At 48.5% G+C, this 23,853-nt stretch overlaps 1 protein-coding gene across 1 annotated transcript in view; it reads right to left on the minus strand.

Annotated features, from left to right (window-relative positions):
• Positions 1–475: 475 nt before the first annotated feature.
• The window catches only part of GAS7 (growth arrest-specific 7), a 322,750-nt gene continuing 299,372 nt past the window's right edge, over positions 476–23,853 (minus strand). Inside the window, exons 8-14 of the mRNA XM_006863425.1 lie at positions 22,633–22,707; positions 15,648–15,726; positions 8,539–8,667; positions 6,467–6,590; positions 2,888–2,967; positions 1,221–1,319; positions 476–618 (exon numbers count right to left, since the gene is read on the minus strand). Coding sequence (XP_006863487.1) covers positions 505–618; positions 1,221–1,319; positions 2,888–2,967; positions 6,467–6,590; positions 8,539–8,667; positions 15,648–15,726; positions 22,633–22,707 — 700 coding nt within the window. The 3' untranslated portion in view covers positions 476–504. The remainder of the gene's footprint in view (positions 619–1,220; positions 1,320–2,887; positions 2,968–6,466; positions 6,591–8,538; positions 8,668–15,647; positions 15,727–22,632; positions 22,708–23,853) is intronic.

Here is a 23,853-nt window from a genome sequence, read left to right on the forward strand (position 1 = left end):
GAGTTGTGGTGAAGGCTGGTCCGGCGAGCCGTGCCTCCATCCACCTGACATTTGAGTTGGAGACAAACTTCTCCATCCCTGATGCTCCGAAGCTCCAGAGATGACGGCCTTCCAGGGGCACAGGCATTTGACAGAGCTGGCTCAGGTGGTTCCTCGGGTGAGGAGGGACCACAAAGTTCCAGCCTCAGTTTGTCCTCAGAGCCGCAAGCACAGCACGGGAGATGGGGGGAAGTTTCAGCCTCGGAGACAAGGGCAGGGCTGTGGGTCTGTCTTCTTGGTCTGGGAAAACCGGGGCGTTTGCAGCTGAGCCATCCAGATAGCCCTTCTGGAGTAACCAGCTGCAGCCCATACTCTCCCCTCCTTCTCCGCCTCCACGGGGACCAGGCCAGTGGGTGGGCAGGCACCCCGTCAGTCAGCAGCAGTTCTTGTGGGGGGGCTGCCATAGCTCTGTGTTGGAGCCCCAGCTCTCTTCTCAGCAGGCCCCCCAGGGCCGCATGTGCCCCCCTAGATCTCCATGTCCACAGGGCGGATGTTGCCGGTTTTGTGCTCTCTGACCCACAGCTCCCTGTCTTTGGCGGGGTCCACTTTTCGAAGCAGTTGGTCCACAGGCTCGACTGTCTGCAAGGACACAGAAGGGAGGCCAGAGTCAGAGGTGGCAGCTGGCTGGGGATGTCTCTGAGCTGGCCTGCTCAAAGCCACTGTGTCCCTGACAACAAGCTCTCTAGAAGGCCCTGGGGCCCAGGGGAGTGGCTCATATAAGGACAGGACAGAGAGAGAATACAGAGATAAAGTCTCTCTCACTTGCTAAGGAAGGTACCTTCCCCTCCAGTCCTCAGGGTCTGTGATTCCCTCCAATCGTATCCACATCTCCCACCAGAGAGGAGGGCTTCAGTTTTATATATTTTGAGTATTTTTAAAAAGGTCTCATTCTGTGTCAGAATCCACTCCATGGCAAGGGGTTACGGGTTAGAAGGTCCGTTTTTTGGTAAGAACTCACCGGGAGAGAGAACCAGGTCTTTAGCTATGTTAGCTGTGGTAACCCTCTCTCGAGCAGATTCAAGTGGACTTCCCATGATAATCTGGGTAACTCCATCCCAAGAGGTTGCCCAGACCCCAGCATCCTGCCCACTGCTCACCTTCAGGGCAGGTCCTCCTGTGGCCAGCCATTTAACCTGCCACCCCCCCCACCCCCCCAGGGCCCTGCTGGACAGGGAACTCACACTTTGGTTGAACATGTCGGTCTCATGCCGCAGCTGTGTGTACTGACATAGATGCTGCCGGATCATCTCGACTCGCTCCACCTCCAGCCGCTCCAGCTCCTGTCCAGAAGACCAGGCACCTTTAACATCCCACCAAGCAGGCCCCAGACCACCGCATATGACAGGCCCGGGGCCACTTACCCCTCTGGGGTCAGATGACAAATCTGAGCTCAGAAAGGGGACGGGACCTGCCCAGTAGCTATGGTGAGGATGAGGAAGACAGAGTAGCTATAGTTCCTGAAAGCCTGCTCTTCCAAAAGTAAGACGCTTTCGGTGGGTGACTTACTTGTCCTCACAATAATTTTAAAAGAGTCTATGTGAAGGGATAGCACACCTAGACTTGGAAGGCCATTTGCCCAAAGCACCAGGGAATGATGGAAGGATCTGGGACTTGAACTTGAACCTGAATCTGGATCTCACTCATTACTCTGCACCTTTGCAGCCCTAGCCGCAGTGCCTTCTTATTGTTAAGTACCATTGAGTCAGTTCTGACTCACAGCAACTCTGTGTAGGGTTTCCAAGGAGCAGCTGGTGAGTTTGAACTGGGAACCGTGAGGTTAGCAGTTCAGTGCTCACCGTACAGAGCCACACCGGGACTCTCATAGTACCCTGATGGGGGGCAAAATGGGACATGTGTACAAACTTCCAGGACTGAAAACTCATGGGCTTTGTCCTTGGGCCTCAGCTGAGCAGCCTCCTCTCTCCTACCCCCACCCCAGGATCAGAAGGGCAGCAGACAGAGGAGGCCTGAGCAGACAGAGAAAGCTGCGAGGACAGCAGTCATCGACAAAGGGAAGAGTGGACAGTGCTTGTCCTTTGGTTTCTGTTTGGAATCTAGGGGATCAGGCTGTTGTGCACACAGCTAGGTCACTGCCCAGGTGACCTGGACATGGGATAAAGCAGGGGGCTTAATTAGGAGATTAACCAGGAGGGAAAGTAGGTTACTGTTCCTGGTGGGGACCACTAATCTGCTCTGGAGGGCTGACACCTGATGAAAGCTGCCAGGTTAGGGCAATGCTGACAGGTGGTGTGGCTGGTGGAGGACAGCGGGCCAAGAGGGCAGTCACCGGACATGACGTCTCCTCTCTCATCTGGCTCACAGCACAAGTTCTTAACACAGTTCCTGTCACATGCAGGGGGTCATGGACAAGAGATGCTGTCTCCTAGTGGGAGACACTCAGGAAGGTCTGATCCTGCCCCCACCCTCTTGGTCAGAAGGCCTCCTCCTCCCAATTCCCCTAAACTGCTCCACCCTCACCTCACCCATTTGTAAGTCTTACAAGGAGCTCTGCCCAAACACCGGCGACTCCTCTGAGGTACTCCCTCTTCCTACAGCGTGGACATCTGTCCTAAAGGAGGCACTGTCCAGCTACCTCTGGGTTGGGGGCATCCTCAGGTGACCCTGCCCTTTGGGGGACAGCTCCAGGTAGACAGAGTAAGACCCGAGCCTTGCCTAAATTGAACCAACCAGGAGGCGGTAAAGCAGGGATCTGACTCCACAAGACAGGCCTAGAGCTTGAGGTCTTGATTCTGACACTGGAGTAGACCTAGTGACCACCTCTAGTCACCTCCACGACCCCAGCATCCACCCAGGCTTCCTGTCCATCGACACACCTTCGACCACTTACCAGTGTGGTGGTCACCATCTCTTCAAACCACTTGGACTGGGCCTGGTTGTAGAGGTCCACACAGCGCATGAGGTCATCCCCTGGAAAAGGCCCACAGCCTCCATTACGCTCTGGCCATGACTGCCTTTTCCCACCTGCCCCCCACGACCACACCCTCTGTTCTTCCTTGGATCAGAGAGGCCACTGGAACATGGGGAGGTAGGGAGAGCAGAGCCAAAGGAACAGGGCAACCCAGCATCATGAGAGACAAGCTTCAGAGTGTCCTTCTACACTAGGCACCAGACACCAAGAACACGGGGTGAGAGTAGGTGTCAACCTGTCACGAGCCCAAAGTACTTTCGGTTCACACTGGAGAACTCTATTTGGTTAAAACATAATGTTATGAACAACCTGGTGCGAATTAGAGTTAAAGACATCTGCACATCATGAATGTATGTGTGTCCAGGCAGCATGATGTTGCTCTGCAACAGAAAAGAACGGAATGAGGCTGATGTTTTATGCCTCATTCGGATGTGGTGACACTATGAAAACACCAGGGGGCGCACTACATACCAACTGCAGGAAGTACCAACTCTGACATGAGAAGACAAACTAACTCTATGGAGTGAAGTGCCGTCAAGTCGGTTCCGACCCATAGCGACCCTGTATAGGGTTTCCGAGAAGCAGCTGGTGAACTTGAACCACCTTGCAGTTCCAACAGCTTTGCAGTCTGGAGCATTAACCCACAGCGCCACACCAGGACTCTAGCTCTATTGTTGTTAAGTGCCGTAGAATCAGTTCCGACCCATAGTGACCCTGTACAGGGTTTCCGAGGCTGTAAATCTTTATGGGAGCAGAATGTCCCATCTTTCTTCCATGGAGCGGCTGGTAGTTTCAAACTGCTGACCGTAAGGTTCACAGCCTGATTCGTAACCACTACACTACCAGAGCTCCTTAGCTCTCTATAGCAGCTTTTTATTGTATCATTTCTCTCTACTGGACAGAGATCTGAAACAAACAACTATCCTATCCCACCTTGGTGATTAGTATACTATCTCCTGTTATCGTATTTATTATGTTTGAAGCATTCTGTAATTCAGAAGAAAACAAACTGTCAAGTGACTGCAAAAACTAACTATGGGTGCCAGCTACACACGATGTCTTAGGCCAGCAGCAGCACCTGGGAATTTGTGAGAAATGCAGATTCTCAGGGCCAATCTGGGACCGACTGAATCAAACGTGGCACTGAGCAAAATCCCCCGGTGATGCACATGCACAACGCAGGGGGCAAGTGCTACTCTAGTGCATAGCTCGGTTCCAACACCATTTTCTGGTACCATAGTCTATGTTTAGTCCCCCACAAGGGGGACTGAATTGGAGCGGAGAAAGTGGCTCCTTAACAAACGCATTTCCACCCAGAGCCCCTGCCTGATCGAGGCTAGGTGGGGTCAGCACACCATCCTATAACCACCATACAACAGGAGACCCCCAAAGTCCTCCTTGCTAGTCCTGATTTTGACCCCATAGGACGGAATTAGAACTGCTCCTAAGCTTTAAACTATAACTAAAGTCTTTGAACTAAACCAATTTAAATATGCCTTGTCTCCTTGTTGTTAAGTGCCTTCAAGTTGGTTCTGACTCACTTTGTATAGGGTTTCTGAGGCTGTAAATCTTCACGGGAGCGGAAAGCCTTATCATTCTCCCATGGAGCAGCTGGTGGGTTTGAACTGGCAAACTTCTGGCTTGCAGCCCAGTGCTTATCATACAGAGCCACCATGCTTCCCTTACACTCCCAGTACACGTATTATGCCTTCTTCATCTGGACTTCTGGTGTAACGCTCTAGGATACGCACCAGATGGCAAAACACAAGGTCAGCAGGTTAAACCCACCAGCTGCTCCTGAGAAGCCCTATACAGGGTCGCTATAAGCTGGAATCGACTCCACCACACTTAATAACAACGGTCTAGATCCAGTAATGAATTAATGCACCTTTTAAGTTCTGTACGAGGGGGATTCCAAAGGTTGGTGGGAAAAATTTCATGATCTTTTAATTCCATTTTCCCACCAACCTTTTGAAGCCCCTTGTATGTAAATGTTATGGTTGTTGTTGTTAAGTGCCGTGGAGTCGGTTCCGACCCATAGTGACCCTGTACAGGGTTTCCGAGGCTGTAAATCTTTACAGGAGCAGAAAGCCTCATCTTTCTCCCGTGGAGCGGCTGGTAGTTTCGAACTGCTGACCTTAAGGTTCGCAACCCGATTTGTAACCACTACACTAACTACATTATTATGTTGACTTGTTTCTATTTATATTTTATTTCAAAATGCCTATCAGTAGACATCAAGGTCAGGAGTTCGAAACTACTAGCTGTTCTACAGGAGAAAGATGAGGCTTCTGTAAAGATTTACAGCCTCAGAAACTCTATCTAGGGTTGCAGTAAGTTGGAGCCGACTCCACAGCACACTACCACCACCACCATAAGTAGACAGTTTAAGTGTAATAGTGGATCTGAAGTTACGGCAAAAGAAACAAACCAGAAAACCTGTTGCATCAAATGGGGTCTGACTCGTGATAACTTGCGTGCTGCAGAGGAGAACTGCTCCGTAGGGTTTTCTTGGCTACAATCTTGGTGCCACTATGTGGATGCAAACTGCCAGTGTTTAGGTTCGTTGATAACCAGAAACCAAGTGTGTTACACAGAGATTTTACCCATTGCCTTTAGTTGGTTCTGACTCACAGTGATTCTACAGGACACTGTAGAACTGCCCGAGGGCTTCAAGGCTGTAATTTTTACATAAGCAGATGGCCCCATCTTTCTCTTGTGGAACAGCTGAAGGGTTTGAACCGCTAACCTTTCAGTTAGCAGCCAAGTGCTTAACGCCTATACCACCAGGGCTCCTTTGAGTAAGTGTTCCATCCTGGGAAACCCTTCAATCAGTGCACATGGCTCTCCTCAAAACACTAACCCAGGTGTCACGCAAGCCTAATCCAAACCGTAATTTTACAGCACACATTTTCATTTCAGAAGGCATTGTTCTTATGTGACAACTCAGTTTCTTTTTTAAAAAAATATGGAACATTGTATTTGGCACTTGAAATGAAAGGTCTGGTTGTCTACTTCTGAAAAATCAGCCACTGAAAACCCTAAGGCTCCACTCCAACACACACAGTGTTTGCCATAGGTTGGTGTCAATTTCCCCTTTCTTATCATGCACTAGCTAATTTTGACCACTAGGTGGAAGTAGAAACCACTAATAGAATGGGAATCTGGCATGTCTACCTCCATTCTGTTCCTTTCCTAGGTAGGAGTCCCTCATCTTTGCAGGACCCTCAGAGTCTCAGGCACTTGGAGGCAGGGTTGAGGGGCTTGGGGGTGGGGGAGTGGCTAGAGCCTCCACAGGTTGTAGTCTCCTGTGGTACCTCTGTGGGGATGAGGTCCCTGGCTTCTGTGAACCTAGAGGAATGTGTCCCAGGTCATCCCCAGGCAGAGAGTGAGGGTCCCTGTCACCACATGACCTGGAAACAGACTGGCCTACCCTCTCCCGCCCCCATGCCCCCCACCCCCAGCTCCAGTCTGGGGGCGAGTGGCGCCAGCTCTCACCAGCCTGTGTGGACTTCCGCCGTGCCTTCTTGATGTCTTCCTCTGTTTTGTTGCTGAGCTTGATCTCCAGTTGCTGGGTTTTCATCTCCAGGTCTCTCTGCCGCTCAGTGAGGGCTTTCCGGGCCTGGGCAAGGACAGGGAGAAGCTATTCCTATGCTTCATGGCCACCTGGCCAGCCTCCTTTGTCTAAGTCCCTGGGTTGGGGTGTGTGTGTGTGTGGGGTGTGTGTGTGTGTGTGTATATATATGTATATATATATATGTTGTTGTTAAGTGCCGTTGAGTCGGTTTCGACCCATAGCGACCTTGAACAGGGTTTCCGAGGCCTCATCTTTCTCCCGCGGAGCAGCTGGTAGTTTCGAACTGCTGACCTTGCGGTTTGCAGCCCGATCCGTAACCAATACGCTACCAGAGCTCCTTATATATGTGTGTATATATATACATATATATTAAGCAACTGGATTAGTGTCACCCAGTTACTTCACAGCACTGGCCTTCTCAAACCCACGCTGTGAGTTGGCCTGGCCTGGAGCAAGTCTCTCAGACTGTATTCATTGGATCAGGTAGACATACTGCGGACCCCAAAACAGCAGAAAGGCAACTCCACTGCCACTGAGCTAATTCTGACTCATAGCAACCTCTATAGGTCAGAACAGGGATGCTGAGGGTGTAAATCTTTACGGGACCTATCTCATCTGTCTCATGCAGAACGGTACGTGGGTTTGAACCATTGACCTTGTAGTCAGCAGCCATATGCTTAGCCCACACCACCACCAACAGTCCTAAAATCACTCTCTCAGGGTTGGAAGGAACTACAAAGGCTACTGGGTCACTTCCATTAGCAGCACCAGTACCCCAGTCCACACCAGGCAGAGCCTCAGACCGCTGTTCCCCTTCCCCAGAACCAGCCTTTCCTGATGGTGCCCAAATTCACAGTTCTCCCTCCTTCCCACCACCAGCGCTATGTGCCCCTCTCCCCGACACATGTTCCTGTGACCCTGAAGTTAGCACCCTGGGGAAGGCTGGCCATCAGACCACTGAGCAGAGAGGTGACCAGGGAGGGAATCTGCCAGGTGAGGACCAAAGGGGCCGCATGAACACCCACAGCCTGTCCAGGGCTCAAAGTCCCACAAAAGCATGGGTTTACATAACGAGACAACACTTCATCCCTGCTAGGATTGCTGTTAACAGAAAACAAAACAAAACAAAAATGGAAAATAGAGTATTGGTGAGGATGTGGAGAAACTGGCAATGCCACGCTGGTGGGGACGTGAAATGTACAGCCGCTTTGTACACAGAATTTGGCAGTTCCTCAACAAGTTAGACACAGAACCGCCAAATGACTCATATATACATCTCAGAGACGTGGAAGCAGGAACCTGAGCAGATTAACTGTATGCCAATATTCACTGCAGGACTATTCACAACAGTCAAAAGGTGGAAACAAGCTAAATGCCCACCCGCAGGTAAGTGGTAAATTACTCAGCCATGAAGACGAATGCAGTTCTGACATCTGCCCCAACATGGATGAACACAATATCCTGAGTGGAAGAAGTCAGACACACAAGGACAAGTAATGTACGATCCCACTGACAGGAAGTATCTGGAATTGGCAACTGCAGAGAGACTGCCGGGGGCCAAGGGAAGAGCATGGGAGCAAGTGCTTAAAGACCGTGGGCTTGCTTTTGGGGTGATGGACACATTCTGGAACTAGACAGGGGTAACGGCTAATCAACACTGTGGAAGTATCTAACGACACTGAATTTTTCCCTTGTAAAGAGTAATGGCAAACTGTTAAATATTCTTATCACACATACACTAGTGCACACATGGGATTCCCTCGTCTCACATGCCCAAATGAGCCTCCCTGGAGCCTCCCTGTCCCCGGGAACTCCTCTGAGCCCCCGGGGAAAACAACTCCCACCTACCCTTGATTTTGGGGGTTCATGGGTGTGGCTCCCGGCTCCTACTTCCCTCCGATCCCACCACATGGGGAGCAAAGGCCTTGGCATGTGGTGCCATTTCCAGGAACCCAACCCCTCTTCCCGCCCAGGCTTTGTCCCAGGCCCTCACCTTCTCCACAGCGGCGTAGCGGCTGGCTAGCTGCTTGCGAAGATCAGCAATGTGGTGGTCACACTTTTTCATGTCTTTCTTGAAGTTCTCTCGGAAGTTCATGAGGGGTTTCTCTACTTCACTGTGAAGCTGTCAAGGAGAGAGTGAGAGGACATACTCAGGACCCCAGAGCCAGAGCCACAGGTGTATGCAGGGAGGGTGGGAGTGGGGGCAGTGGCCTTGGCCTGTGACCAGGTTAGGACACGTGACTGGTGTCAGATCTCAGTTTAGGAAAAGCACTTGAGCGTATTCAGTTTTCCCTTCTACAGAAGGGGCGGACTGGACTCTAAAGCCTCCCTAGATCCCTCTAGTCAGCTAAGCCCTTCCTCCCGGCCTATGGCTTTGCTCAGGTGTCCGTTTCTTTCTTAACTGGGGAGCGGAGGTGGTCCTCTTAGGGCATAATGCCACTCATCTCGGTGTCCTCACATGTAGCATGGTAACTGTTGAGTCGTTTCTGACCCACAGTGATCCTGTATAGGGTTTCCAAGGAGCAGTTGGTGAGCTTGAACCACCAACCTTGCAGTTCAAACGACTTTGCAGTCTGACGCATTAACCCACAGCACCACATCAATTCTTGAGTGTGTGCCATTAAATCAGTCATATTAGGTTACTTCTATTTATTGAACATTTACTATGTGCCCAAGGCTGAGAATTGAGCCCAGACCTTGAGGGGCTTCATTGTAGGAACTGCTTAAGGGCTTTTGGAAAGTTCCCAGGGCTGCCCTTGGGGAGTCCTGTCAGCTGACGGGCGCAGATGAAGAAGCTCCTTTGGCCAGGATATACGCTCTGAGAGGAGGTGGATAAGACTAGGTTTTCAGAGTTTATCTTTTTCTTTCTTTCCCTCCTTCCCACTTAAAAAAAACACTTGTTCAACAATGCTTTTTTTGGGGGGGGTGGGTGAGTGGTGGGGTTGGAATTATATTTCTTTTATAAGAAAATATGAACAGGTATTTAATCAAAGCCAGGTGAGTGGGCTGTAGCTTGACTGGGCCTCTTAAGGCCCTCAGAGCTCAGCATCTGAGGGTCCCTCAAGTTGGTCTCCCAGGACCCTCCCAAATTCAGCCTCCTGCTGCTCCCAAGTGTCTCTGAGGCAGGCAGATGAATTTCCTGGAGAGGCACCACCCCGATTCTGAGGCTCCAGGTCTTTCCTCTTCACCAGCTCTTCTTCCCTTGCTGTTGTCTCTGGCAGCGGCGTGGAGTTAGGTGTTCCTAGTTCTAAACCAGCAGCTACATGAGCCAGGAGCTCTGAGAAGGCAGGGCCACACCTGCCCTGGTTGCTTGAGTGTGTGCCCATGACTATAGTGTCCAGCCCCCGCGGTGCAGGGGTGAGGAACGGCTTTGTTGTCGATGACCAAGGCTAAAAGACAGTGGGCCATCCAAATGACCCTCTCCCTCCTGGTTTCTGGGGGTGTCTGGAATTAGTTGTAAATTCCTCAAATGATCACAGGCGTACTGCAGAGACACTGCAGCATCTGCAGGATGCAATAAAGTGACGTTCACTTGAATCATTATTATTGAAGCCTTGAAAGTTTCCTCTCAAAGAAAGAACATCTCCATCAGATGGCTGTTTATAAAGATGCCACAAACCTGGGAGCTGACAAGAACACACCAAGCCCTCTGCCCACCAAGCCCCAAGCTGGCTGGGGAGGAGGCGGGACCGGTAACTTAACTTCACCCTGGGAACCTCCTGTAGACTGACTCATGCTCCCAATGTGTTGAATTCCTGGCTCTTGTTCTTGGGGCGGTGATCCTGTTTGGAACTAGGGCTTTCTTTGCTATATTGGTGTAGGGTTAGTCCCAAACCTAACTACTTCTGAGTCATAAAAAGACTGGAATAGACACAAAAACACATGGGGAAGGCTGATGTTATCTGAAGGAGGAGGCAGGTGGCAGGGGGATGGAGCTCCAAGAACTGCCTGCTACCAGATGAGATAACAGTTCTAGTCCGTCCAGAGGTGCTGAGGAAGAAAGGCCTGGTGATCTACAGTCAAAGTCACTGAAAACCCAATGGCTCTACTTGGATACGCACTGCTTTGAATGTTAGAAACTGCGATACATAATAGTTTTTTTTCTAGAGTCTCGCCTGAGAATCCAGACTTCTGGCTTCCTAACTGGGAGACATGACATTTCTCTTCTTTAAAGGTGCCCACTTGTAGTGTTTCTGTTTAGACATCACTAAGGAATAAAGGATGAACTCAGCTTGTTGACTCAGAAACATTAGAGTCTCCTCCTGAGATCTTGGGAAGTAAATGACTGCCAGATGTCCATATGTCCAGGAGTGACCTCAGGGAGGCAGGGAACTTTTCAAAATTAAGGATTCCCAAGTCCAGGTTCTGTGATCTGGGGAAGGAAGGCCCCAAGAACAAAAATGCCTTTCCAAAATTCCGAATGACATTCTGGAAATTTGGTGTCAGAGGTGATTCAGGTCCATAGATGAAGGTCCATGAGTTCTCCACCTCTATGTTTTAAGTCGGACTCCTGGCGTGGCACTGTAGGATCAGCACTGGACTGTGAGCCACAAGGTCGGCAGTTCAAACCCACCAGCTGCCCCTTGGGAGCCCTAGGCACTTAACAACAACAACATTTTAAGTAGGAGCCCAGGTACGTAGTGGGTTATGAACTGGGCTGCTAACCGGTAAGTCAGTCATTCCCTGTGAGAAAGATGAGGCTTTCTACTCCCGTAAATATTTACAGCCTCGGAAATCCTATACCGAGTCGGAACGGACTTGTTGGCACACAACCACCACCACATTTTAAGCACGTTCAAAAGACTATTTTTTAAAACTTGTCATTTTTTGAAAACTCCCTTTTAACTTTCAAAACATCTTTGTTTAGCAAGGAATTTAGAAGTCTTTCTTGAAAGTTTGTCTTCATGAACTATTGGGTTGACGTGTTGTCAAAATGCTTTTTCATGGCTGGAGACCTTCCATCTTGGTCCTGAGGTGACAGGACCGGATCTGTTTGTCTTTTCAGAACTCTGTATTCGGCATTTCCTTTTGCTCTCACCGCACACAGCAGAAAAGAATAAAAGATACTTCAAGTTGGAAGCAAGTTGGGGGGTTTTCACACGGGCGGGAGGGGGGTTCAGAAGAGTTGTGAAATCAGTTTATGGATCAGGACCAGGTTTTGGATGAGAACTGATTAGACTAGAATAGAAATGATCAGAGCACATTTTAGGTAGAAGGATACATTTTTGTGAAACATTTGTGCCGTGAATCAGTATCTGCACATGGATATATTGTTGCTAGTGACCATTCTGACTCACAATGCATATGTTTTCCCAGGCTTTTAAATCTTTGTCTCATCTTTCTTCCATGGAGTGGCTGGCAGGCTCAAACCATGAACTTTGTAGTTCACAGTCCAGTGCTTATCGTGTATCCCTGTACATACACATGTGCATTCCGGGTTGCCACCTGAGCGTATTTCTTACTGTGGGCACAAACACGCTTGAAAGATGCTGATTTGTTCCAGACTTTCGTATCATACATGAAGAAGTTGAAGCCCAGCGTTGGTAAGTCCAAGGCCACAAAGCATGTAAGTGATGGAAAAACAGTTGACGTTGAGTTGATTCTGATTCCTGGGACCCTGTGTGCCAGACCACAACTGTGATGATTTTTTTGGAGGTAGATCACCAGCTCTTTCTTTCGAGGTGCCTCTGAGTAGATTTGAACCTCCAACCTTTTAGTTAGCAGGTAAGCATGTTAACGCCTTCTGCTACACAGTAGCTCCTCGCTAGTGACTACACTGAGATACAAGTTAAGACTCCTGGCTCCTACTAGCCACACACACCCACCACCCAACTCTCCTGGCTGAATGCACTACCCCTATCACAGGGTTAGAGTTCTGCCATCAGAACTAGAACTAGCCTTTATATACGGCAATCTTAGTCCTCTTACAGCCTGTAGCTATGAACAATGGCTGGAACGAGTTGACTAGAGAAGTCTGAAAGTTTCCTTTAACAAAATTGCACATCTTAAAAGAGTTTTTTGTGTTTTTTTTTTGCCACCATCACAGAATAGAACATCCGGAGCGGAATTTCAATAAGCTTTTGGAGCACATATTAAAATGGACTTGCACCTAGGTTCCCCATTCCAGCTCAAGAAGATGTCCTAAGACTGCAGAGCGGCTACTCTGATCGTCCAAGGTCATCTGCACTGACTGATGGAGCCTCTCTCCCCCTCCCCATCCCCCCTCCGCAGGCAGGAAACACTAGATAGAGCCTCTCACGGAAAAATCTAGTGGTGGTCATTCTTCATCAGCACCCCCATCAGTTGAATGACAAGGTCTGTCCTGACTCGAGAACACCTAACTTCAAACCTCCTGAGTATCTGGAGGACCACCTGCACCACCCTGCAACAGGAGAGGGAAGACTGCTTCTCATGAGAGGACCCCGTCTGCAGAAAGGCCCGGAATCCACTTAGCTGCATGGGGTGGGCTGTGAGTGGATCTCTCCTCCCCTTCTTCAGGGCGAAGTGGAAAGATAGATCTTGCATAAGTGACAGGGTGGGAAGTGATTGTTGAGTGCAGGGGGCCCAGGTTCAATTCCCAGCCAACACAGTTCAAACACAACAATGACCACCTGTCTGTCAGGGAAGGCTTGTGTGTTACTATGATGCTGAATAGGTTACAGCAAGAGCTTCCAGTTGGTAACAGACTAGGTGGTCCACTTCCAGTGAAAACTCCATGGATCACAGTAATCAGATCCACCACTCATCTTAAAAGATGAAGGACTTGGGCTACGGTTCATTCTGCCGTGACTTCAGATCTTCCTGGGCTCTGCCATGACCACAGCTAACATCATATCGTGCATGGTGGCTGATAAAGTAAGATGAGTTCTATTCAGTACTCAATGATCTCCCATCACAACCAAAATCAGGGACATGTGGTGCACAGGATGTTTTTTCAGGGCAGTAAAAGGATACTGAATGATACTGCCCTGGGGGAGCCATGACATGCATTTGTCAAAAAACAACACAGAATGAACTCTAATGTAACCTGTAGACTTTCGTTCATGTGACAGTGTTGTACACATCAATGCAAGATGTTAATAACGAGAGGAACTGGGTACAGGGAGCAGAGGGACCTATGGAGCTTTCTGCCGGCTCTGCACCATGTTTCTATAAACCTTAACTGCTCTAAAAAAAGAAAAAAGAAATCTCTTAAAAAAAGAAAAAGAACGAGGAGTCCTACTGCTGGTGAGTGAAGCCCACCAGGATTCCCATGGATCCAGCAGGTGATATTTTAGAAGCCTGCAGATCTGGCCCCGAGTTCTCACCTTCCCAATGAGCTCTGTAGCAATGGATATTTCTACCACTGTGGAGAAAGAATGGAGGTGTTGGGGGCTAGGGTAGAAGAAGGGAGACCCAGGGGAAAGATGACTCAGAACCCACAGCTTCAAAAGAACTTGCTGCTTTGTATGCAGGGCAGCAAAGACACCAATTCATGGAGCTTCCTTCTCTCTCAGTGACTGAGTGGCAATTTTCCTGCGAAGAAGTATTTGGTGTTGCAAAGTTCCTGTGCTTTTAACTCAGGGAATTCTCACTCACATCTGGTGTCAGCTGGCTATCAGGGCACCGGCTTCTTTCAAGAGCAGAGTTGGTAATACCACTGTCTCTCCCTCCTCCAGCTCTTTCCCACTGAGCCCACTTTCTGCCACACCTCAGCGGCTTGAGTGATTGAATGTTTGCAGAGCTCCACCACAGGTAGGAGAGATGTGGGTTCAAAGAGTCACTCCATGTCCTCAAAGGGCCCACATCACAAGGGGACCCCCAAACACAGGGCTGCAATGTAGTGGGAAAAGTGCTAGAAAGAGAGGATCAGTGAGTACTAACATGGCAGCCAGGGGAAGGAGCAATCATCTTTGGGGATACTGTGCTCCCCAACTTAAACTGGAGTCCTGGTGTGGCCCTGTACGGTCAGCAATGGACTGCGAGCCACAGGGTTAGCAGTTCCAACCCACCAGCTGCTCCTTGGAAACCCTATACAGGGTCGCTATGAATCAGAACTGATTTGATGGCACTTAACAATTTAAATACAGGAGTGTTCAGAGAATTTAAGTACTTTACATGAATTGCCCTTTCTGGCTTCTGTGTGAGGTCAGTGAAGGGACTTTGGTAGGAAAGGGTCACTGGAATGGTCTTATTCTCACCCTTTAAAAGCCTGTGGTGGGATCCATCAGTCATTCACATTTTGGTGAAAATTGTTTCACTTGGACATTTAGTTTCTTTATCACTTTGAAAACTGAGGAGTATAATCAGAGGTTTCTCCTATATTCATTAATTCAGAAAATATTTGTCAAGCCTCTACCGTAAACCAGACACCATTCTGAGGACTGAGTACAGCGTGAATAGGACAAAAACATCCCTCTCCTTAAGAAAGTTATGGTGCTAGAGTCTTTGGAACCAAATTAAACAGGTGCCCACCCATGCATTCTTAAATTTTGTACAAGCAACAACAGAGAAAGACACTCTGCCTTTGGCATAGTGTCTCCTGACATCAAGAAAAGGAAGAAAATGCCAATATGTTCCTTTGAAAGCAAGAGAGACGAGTTTCATCATTCAGGGATCCACCAGAGGGCATGAAGGGTATTCACACAGGTGTGTGGGGGCTGGCTCACACTGGCTTATATGAGCTGAAGGTGACATCTTCAGGAGTTTTTCGACCTCGGTTAAACACAGGTATTATTAAAAATCAATTTAAAGAGACCAAAAGGTCAGAGGTTCAAGCTCACCAGTGGTTCCTCAGAAACACTAGTTGCTACGAGTCATCACCAACTCTAAGGCACTTGACGACAACCGCCATGAAATATACCAGTATGTTAAACACAAAGGTTAAAGAGTGCTCTGAGCACATCATTTCCTGTTACTGTTTTGGCTCCTGATGCTATCTACCATCCACCGCACATCTCTTTCTAACCCGATGACATTCAGTAACTCTATGTGCATGTTAGAAGCTTAACAGTTACACCATGGAAATTGGTATACACTACAAACTGGAGAGACGGCTGCAGGACATCAGACCAGCCTTGGACGGTCAGCCTTGGAAGCTTACAGGCATGAGGGAGATGTTACCTTGGCAGAGAACTTGAGGTGAACTTCAGCTTCATCTGCAAGACTCTTCTTGACTTGGGCCCATGCTTCTCCCAGGGAGCTGCAACACAAAGGAGATACTTAGTCTAGGGACAAGAGACAGACCAGATACACAGACACAGACACACACTCTCTCTCTCTCACTCATTCACAAACACACACACTCAGTGTTGGTTTTCAAGTCCAGAAGGGAAAAGCCAAGAGACAAAAAAAATGGCCAGAACTCATTCCCAGAGACATTAGTTTGTTATTGAAAAGAGAATATAGGAGATGGTTTACAGACAAGGGAATTTACCTAACAAAGGGCAAAACACATTTGTGGCCAGTGGCAGCCAGCTGGATCATGAAGCTTTACCATGCTAGGGGCAGGAGCAGGAGCAGGGGCTAGGGTCTTTTTATATCATGGGATATTTGCAAGGGAAATGATAGTTAAGGGTACTATGCTGAACTAGGATAGTCAAAGGTGGCGAGTTGTCTGTCCTCTCCTAAGAAAAAAAGGGGTTTCAGCACACATAGTGGGAGGCAGGGCTGTGGGCTCCTTCCTAGCATCTGCAGGACTGAAGCAGAACAAGAGAGCAGGAGGACAAGGCTGTCTGGCCCTATTTAAACAGCAGGAACAGGGGAAAGGGACAGGAGAGATGGTTTTGAGGTGACCTTGGTGTGGTCATTTTGGAGCGTTAAGTTTGTGTCCCTACAGAGAATGCCAGTGTCAGGTCAGAGATCGCAGTCCTCTCTGCATTGGGACAGCGAGTCTCAGCCCCAAGTCTCGGGCGAGGGCATGCAATACTGGAGACTTTGGAATTGGACGAGGCACAAAACAACATGAGCATCATGCTTCAATTTACAGGACCCGATGGAGACAAAGGAGCAAGGGGAATGGACAGTCGAATGCCTAGAGAAGTAGCCAGAACCAAGAGGTCAACAAGAACTGGGGAGGTGCAGAGGAAGGTAGGTGCAGTCACACACAGCGTTGGCTACAATGGGGGCCTGGGCACGGAGACACTGTGCAGTCTCTGCTGCTTTGCTACCAGCCCTCTCTGTTTGCTGATGATGTATTCAAATGATGCTGTTAAGTGCCATCGAGTCAGTTCTGACCCATGGCAACCCTGTATAGGGTTTCCGAGGGAGTGGGTGGTGGGCTTGAACCGCCAACCTTGTGGTTCAAACTGACTTTGCAGTCCAGCGCATTAACCCACAGCACCACAGCAAGGGAAACGCCTGCTGGTGAATCAAGGGAGGAGAACAGATGGAAGGTGCCACATACAGTCCTTTCTACAGGTAAACCCCAGGCCCTTGGCTTCCAGGAGAGGCAAGGATGGGATCAGTCTGGGTCTAGAATAGCTTCTCTCTGGAATACTCTCCAGCGACCTCTTCAGGAACTTCTCTGTAGTGCTATTTGTCCCCATGGGCTGTGAACATCTAACACAGCCCACAGCCTACCAGAGAATGGCCAAGTTCTTGAAACTAAATCATTTTTCTACTCCAATGAGATATTTCAAGTAGAAAATAACCATCTCAAGTCCTCGTGTCTTTGAAATGAAGGCCCCTCATTCTACTTTCTTCATTATTTGATACTCTTTAACTGTGCTAACTTCTGTCTTCAAGATCTCTTAAAACACAGCGAGTAATTCAGGCTGGATGTTCAGCTGACTTAATTTCATCAGGAAGCCAATTTCTCCCCCTGAGAATTCATTAAACCTGAGTGGCCAAAGCTGATTAAAAGACAACACGCTGTGAAGCTTCTAGGATTTGGAGCAAAGCAGCCCATAGCTAAGAATTACTGGGTGGATCCGATCCCTTTGATCAAAGTCCAGACCTGACCGGCTGTGGTTCTGGTTAGGGCTGCTGCGGGTGTTTATAGGGAAATGAGCTCATCAGGAAGGAGAGATTCCCCGGGTGACCCCAATTAGGGAGCCCTGCTGGAGTGAGAAACAGATGACAAGCCTCTGGCAAGGCCTGAGCCCCAGGAAGTCCTGTTAGGGTATCTGCATCCTCTGGGGGTCTAGTCTCCAAACTTACTGAGCAGATGGGGAGGTGGTCCAGGAGGAAGGATACAGAAGTAGTCCTAACCATCCTATAGATTTACGGAACAGAATACACAGTCCAGAAACTGACTTGCACAACAGATGATCGACTAAGTGCAACCAAGATGCCAGAGTGTTCTGATGGGGGATTAATGGTTGTTTTAAAACAAGCGAACAAACAGTGCTGGGCAACAGTCTCCCCATAAAGGACAAAATGAACCTTGATCCTTACCTCTGGCTCTACACACACAGATGACCTTAGAATGGACACACACCTAGGGTAAAAGGTGAGCTCACAGACAGAGTCTGAGGAGGGCTGGGCACCTGACTGACGGAGGGTAACGTGGTCCTAACCCTGCAGCTGAGGTCCACTCCACAGCTGATGGAGGTGTGTATAGAGCCTTGGAAGCCAGGAAGGTTCTAGATGGTGCCAAGAGCACACAGCCTCTCAGCATCTCGTGAGTGACATGTCATAGCCTGAGAATGTCACTTGGGGACCACGGGGGGTGGGGGTGGGGTGGTAAGGGAGAAACACTATCTATGTCTCCAAGCTAGGCAGTCACGGGTCGGAGACTCCACTGCCAACACACAGACCCAGCCTGCAAGGAAGGGGCTACATACTGTATGTGTCTCACACTACACGACTTTCTGAAAAAGGCAAAACCACAGGGTCAGTAAAATGACCAAGGGACTCAAGGTGAGGAGGAGGTGGGAAGAACAGGTGAATAGTGAAAACAGCAGAGGGCAATGATTCTGCAGCCATGCACACATGGAGTTAAACATTTGCCAGAACCCACAGGACTACACAACACAAGGGGACTCTGAAGTGAATTGCAGTTTCTTTAACAATAATGTAGCAGTATTACCTCATCAATTGCAACAAACGTGCCCCAGGAATGTAGCGTTAAGTGACATGGGAAACTGTTTGCAGACAAACAGAGCATATGGAACTCCATTTTCTGTGGAATTTTCCTGCTCACCTAAAGCTGTTCTAACAAGTAAAGTGTCTTAAAAAAGATACTCATGGGCGCCAATGGTCCCTGCAGCCCAAAGATGGAAATGATGGAAGTGCCCATTATAGAGGAATGGGTAAATACAGTGTAGCCCATGTGTATAATGGAATACTACTTTGCCACAAAATGAGAAAACAATATATGTATATGCATATATATATATATATGCATATACAGTTGTTGTTAAGCTCTGGTAGCATAGTAGTTATGATTCGGGATGCAAACCGCAAGGTTAGCAGTTTGAAACTACCAGCTGTTCTGCAGGAGAAAGATGAGGCTTTCTGTTCCCGTAAAGATTTACAGCCTCGGAAACCCTGTACAGGGTGGGTCACTGAGTTGGAACTGACTCCACAGCACATAATAACAACAACAAATATTGTTGTTGTTTTTAGGTGCCATCGAGTCAGTCAGCAAGATGGCCAAACTTCATCTCTCATACTTCGGACATACATACATACATACATACATACATACATATATATATATATATATATATATATACACACACACATACATACACACATGCATTTCCCTTCAGGTGGCCTATTTCAAATATTTAGATGGGGGTCCTGGTGTGGCATTGTGGGATGAAGCACTGGTCTGCAAGGTCGATTTGAACCACAAAGTTGGCAGTTCAAACTCCCCAGCCGCTCCTATACAGAGTTGCTGTGAGTTGGAGCACCCTTGACAGCACTTAACAATGAGCATCATGCCTTGACACAGAAAAGCTATGTGCTAAGGTGGTATGAGGGGGCCTCAAAAAATGTGTGGAAAATTTCCATTATCTTTGAATTCCACTAACTTTTTTGAAGTCCCCTCATACATTTTCATTAGACTTATTCAATCTGAATGCTGAGCGAGTAATACGAGAACAACAGCTGGACCGTATGACGATGTGTTACCAGGATTGGAAGAAGAGTCATTAACACCTCGTTTGCTAAAAGCGAAGAGGATTTGGAGCATTTACTGATGAAGATCAAAGACTACAATCTTATTTATGGATTACACTTCAACATAAAGAAAACAAAAATCCTCACAACTGTACCAATAAGTATCATCGTGATAAAAGGAGAAATTGTGCAAGTTGTCAGGGATTGCAATTTAGCTGGATCCACAATCAATGCCCATGCAAGCTGCTATCGTTATTGTTGTAGTTGTTAAGTGCTGTCGAGTCGGTTCTGACTCATAATGATCCTGCCTAGGGTTTCTGAGAAGCTCATGGAAACAGTAATCAAGAAATCAAACAACATCTGGCACTGGGCAAATCTGCTGCAAAAGACCTCTTTCAAGTGTTAAAAAGCAGAGATGTCACCTTCAGGACTAAAGTGCACCTAATCCAAGCCATGGTCTTTTTTTCAACTGCCTTATATGCATGAGACGGGGTGCTGGTGTGGCACTGTGGGTTAATGTGCCAGACTGCAAAGCTGTTTGAATTGCAAGGTCGGCGGTTCAAGCTTACCAGCTTCTCCTCGGAAACCCTATACAGGGTCGCTATGGGTTGGAATCGACTCGACAGCACTTAACAACAACAACAATATGCATGAGACAGTTGGTCAAGGAGCAAGGAAGATCAAAGAAGATATTTCTAAGATGCTTTGGAAATACGGTGTTAGTTGAGAATCCTGAAGAGTATCACAAACTGCCAGAAGAACAAAAAAAAATCTGCGGTGGAAGAAGTGTAGCCAAAACGCTCCTTAGAAGTCAGGGTTGTGAGACTTCAGCTCTCATATGATCAGGAGGGACCAATCCCTGGAGAAAGACATGTTTGGTAAAGTGGAGGGTCAGTGAAAAGGAGGAAGACCACCAATGAGATGGTCTGGCACAGTGGCAGCAGCAATGGACTCAAGTTTAACAATTGTGAGGCTAGTGCAGGACCAGGCAGTGTGTCCTTCTGTTTCCTTCAGTATCGCTATGAGTCAGACCTGACTCAGCAGCACCTCTCAACACATCTCCTATGTATACCTCCCCCATCACTATTCCAGGCCCCTTGGAGCTACTGCAGTATTTTAGAAGACAACAAAACAAAACCAGAACATTATTTTGTTTGAAAAGAGATTTTACATCTGATAAGAGATTAATAGGGGGTGAGGGGAAGGTACACCAAAAACTTGTGATTTATTTCTGTTCCAATCTACAGCTTGAGGGCTGTGGAATCAAAATGCATGTTACTGTCACAACTGCCAACTAGGAAAGACCCAAATCCCATTTCTTTTCCACACAGGAGGGAAAAACTGACGACAGAAGACGGAATCTAATTCTGTTCATTTACCCATGAGCACATGTCTTAGAAAATTTCATTTGGACCCAGCTCTGAAGCTGCAAAAGCTACTGCTTGAGTCTCCACCATTAGCAACTTCCAGGCTGTCCAAAATGTCTGGGGTTTGTCCCACTTTGAAAGCTCTAGTGTCCCACTTTGAAAGCTGCAAGTTATGTTAACGTGAAGTGACTGAAATGTCCCACATGGTGTGTAATGTAAAATGGCTGAGCTATACATTTGTGTGTGTGTGTCACAAGGGCCTATGTGTCCCCCGCCCCAAGGCCTGCATTTGGGTGTGTGAACACAATGGGGATTGTGTGTGTACACACAACAGAAGGCATTGGTTGTCGCTGAGCGTACACTGCCTGTGCATATGTGGAAGGCATGGGTGTGCAGGCCTGGTTTGTGGAGCTAGGCTTCTTGGGTTGGGAGCAGATGCTGTGAGTGTTGGCTGTACGGCGTGTTCTTGGAAGCAGCCCAGGCCGAGGAGGTGGAAGCCGGAAGACTCCAGAGCGGCACAGTGGTAGAAGGGTATGGTTCACACACGGCGCAAAAGAGTGCTTGTAGCTAACCCCAGTTGCATCCGTGGAAGAGACACTAGTCTTGTTTAGCTGGCCTGCGGCTGGCTGGGTTAGTAAAAACTATTCACCGGCTTCTTGGCTACACAAACCCTCTTGGCTGAGGGTTTAATCAAAGCCACATTTGGTTGGCAAATTCTCTGTCCCCTGAAGGATTTCAACATAACAGAATGGTTTTCTGAGAGCCCACCTCCCCTCTTTCTCCCCCCGTCCCCCCCTCCCCTGCATCCTCCAAGACAATGTCTTCCTTCCTTGGGAGTCCATGTCCCATTGTAGAAGGAATTCAGGAGAGCAATGGAAGTGGGGAGGGAGGGATACAGGGAGGAACACTGGGGGCCCTTTATGGGCAGAAGGAACAAAGAAAGCTGAAATCTTTTGTGGCTGGAAGTGTCAGGTAGAGCCTCTCCCAGTCCAAGTCCCATCCAGTGAGGTACAGACTATTCCAGCTGCAGAGGGACCCTGGGAGTCTGGCTCAGAGGAGAGCGCTCTAAACAAGGGGCTGGGGACATAACCTCCTGACACCGACTTTTCTACCAGCCCGGCCTCAAAGACATGGTAACCGGGGTGGACGTTTGGGGGCTGGTGTCCAGATATCAGGGGACAGGGCAGAGACAGTTCTGACACAGTCTGACATCTGGCAGATGATCTTTGACCATTAAAGTGTAAACACTGTAGAGGTACCCACCTTTAATCATGGATGATCATCCTGAACCACAGGTGACTGACCTAAACCATGGGTGGCCAGCTTAGGTCATGGGTGGCTGCCTTAAACCATAGTGACTGCCCTGAGCCACAGGTGACAGGCCTGGGCATTGTGTGGCTGTCCTGAGCCACGGGTGACTAATCGGGGCCATGGGTGACCAGCTGGGGCCATGGATGCTACCCTGAACCACAGTGACCGACCTGGGCCATGGGTGTCCACCCTGAACCATGGGTGTCCATCAGTCACAGGTGTTCACCTTCAGTCATGGGTGCCCGCTCTAAGTCTAAGGAGACTTCCCCATCCACAGTGGGCTCATGCTAGTGATCAGTGAAACAGACTGACGGAATGAAATTGAACCCCTCTCCCCATTCCCACCCCTCTTCCCGACTTACCCTTCCTCCTGGGCTGCCAAGGAGTTCTGAGAGAGCTTAGCTAAGTTCTTTGCATATTCTTCTTCAATCTTTATCCTGCAAAGGGGGAACACCCAACACGTAAACTCTGTGTCCCTTATTCACTGTGTAGTAAACCCACTAGGTTCTGAACTCTCTGAGTGTGTGTCGTGTCCGCCCACCTGACACACCGACAGCAAACCCACTACCAGTGAGTTAGTTTCAACTCATAGTGGCTGTCTATACGGTCTCCAAGACTGTACATTTTTACAGGAGTGGACAGACAACCTCATCTTTCTCCCGATGCGTGGCTGGTGGGTTTAAACCACCCACTTTGCAGCTAGCAGACTAATGCCTAAAAAAGAAATAAAACTGTCTGAAACCGTCTCTCCTCATCTGCAAAATGGGATGTTTTCATTGCTAATGGGTTTAGCCACTAACCTGAGAGTTGGAGGTTTGAGTCTACCCAGAGGTGTTTCAGAAGGAGACTTGATCATCTACTTCTGTAAAGTGAGTCATTGAAACCCTACGGAATGCAGTTCTACTCTGACACACGTGGGGTCATCAGAAGTTAAGAGTTGGCCAGATGCAACCAGTCTTTCCGTTCTTGTTGTTAAGTGCCGTCAAGTAACTTTCCCTTCATAGCGACCCTATATAGGGTTTCTGAGAAGTGGCTGGTGAACTTGAACCACCGACCTTGCGGTTCAAACCAGCCTTGCATGGTTTGTACATAAACCCATAATGCCATACCAAGACTCCTTTTGGTTCCTGGGAGTGAAAAATTTGTCATTTGCATAGCTCTCAGAAAGAACAGGGTGGGAAAGGTGGGACACCCCTAAGTGACCATGTATACACAACCCTGGTAGACCATGCAAAATACCCAAGTCTGTTTCCACGCCTCTCCAAACTCAGACCTCAGAGACAGAACATCTCCCCAAGGCCTCCCACTCCCAGTGCCTGAAAGTGACAAGCCTGCAGGGCCCACATATCACCATGGAAACCAGGCAGTGCCCAGAGCAGTGCTCACTCCATTTCCCGGGAGAGGGAACTTGTTTTAGATTTAGCATCCAGCCGGAAGGCCCTTGACACACTTTTAAGACAACTCTCTGGGGATGTTTGATATTAGCTGGCACATGGTGTTAAACGTGCTGTCAGAGGACTGTTCACTGACTAAGTGATCCCCTGGGCCATGGTGCTGTGAGGCCCTGCACGGGGTCGGGGGGG

The sequence above is a fragment of the Chrysochloris asiatica genome, unplaced genomic scaffold, assembly GCF_000296735.1.
Source record: "Chrysochloris asiatica unplaced genomic scaffold, ChrAsi1.0 scaffold00054, whole genome shotgun sequence".
In the NCBI taxonomy this organism is placed as follows: Eukaryota; Metazoa; Chordata; class Mammalia; order Afrosoricida; family Chrysochloridae; genus Chrysochloris; species Chrysochloris asiatica.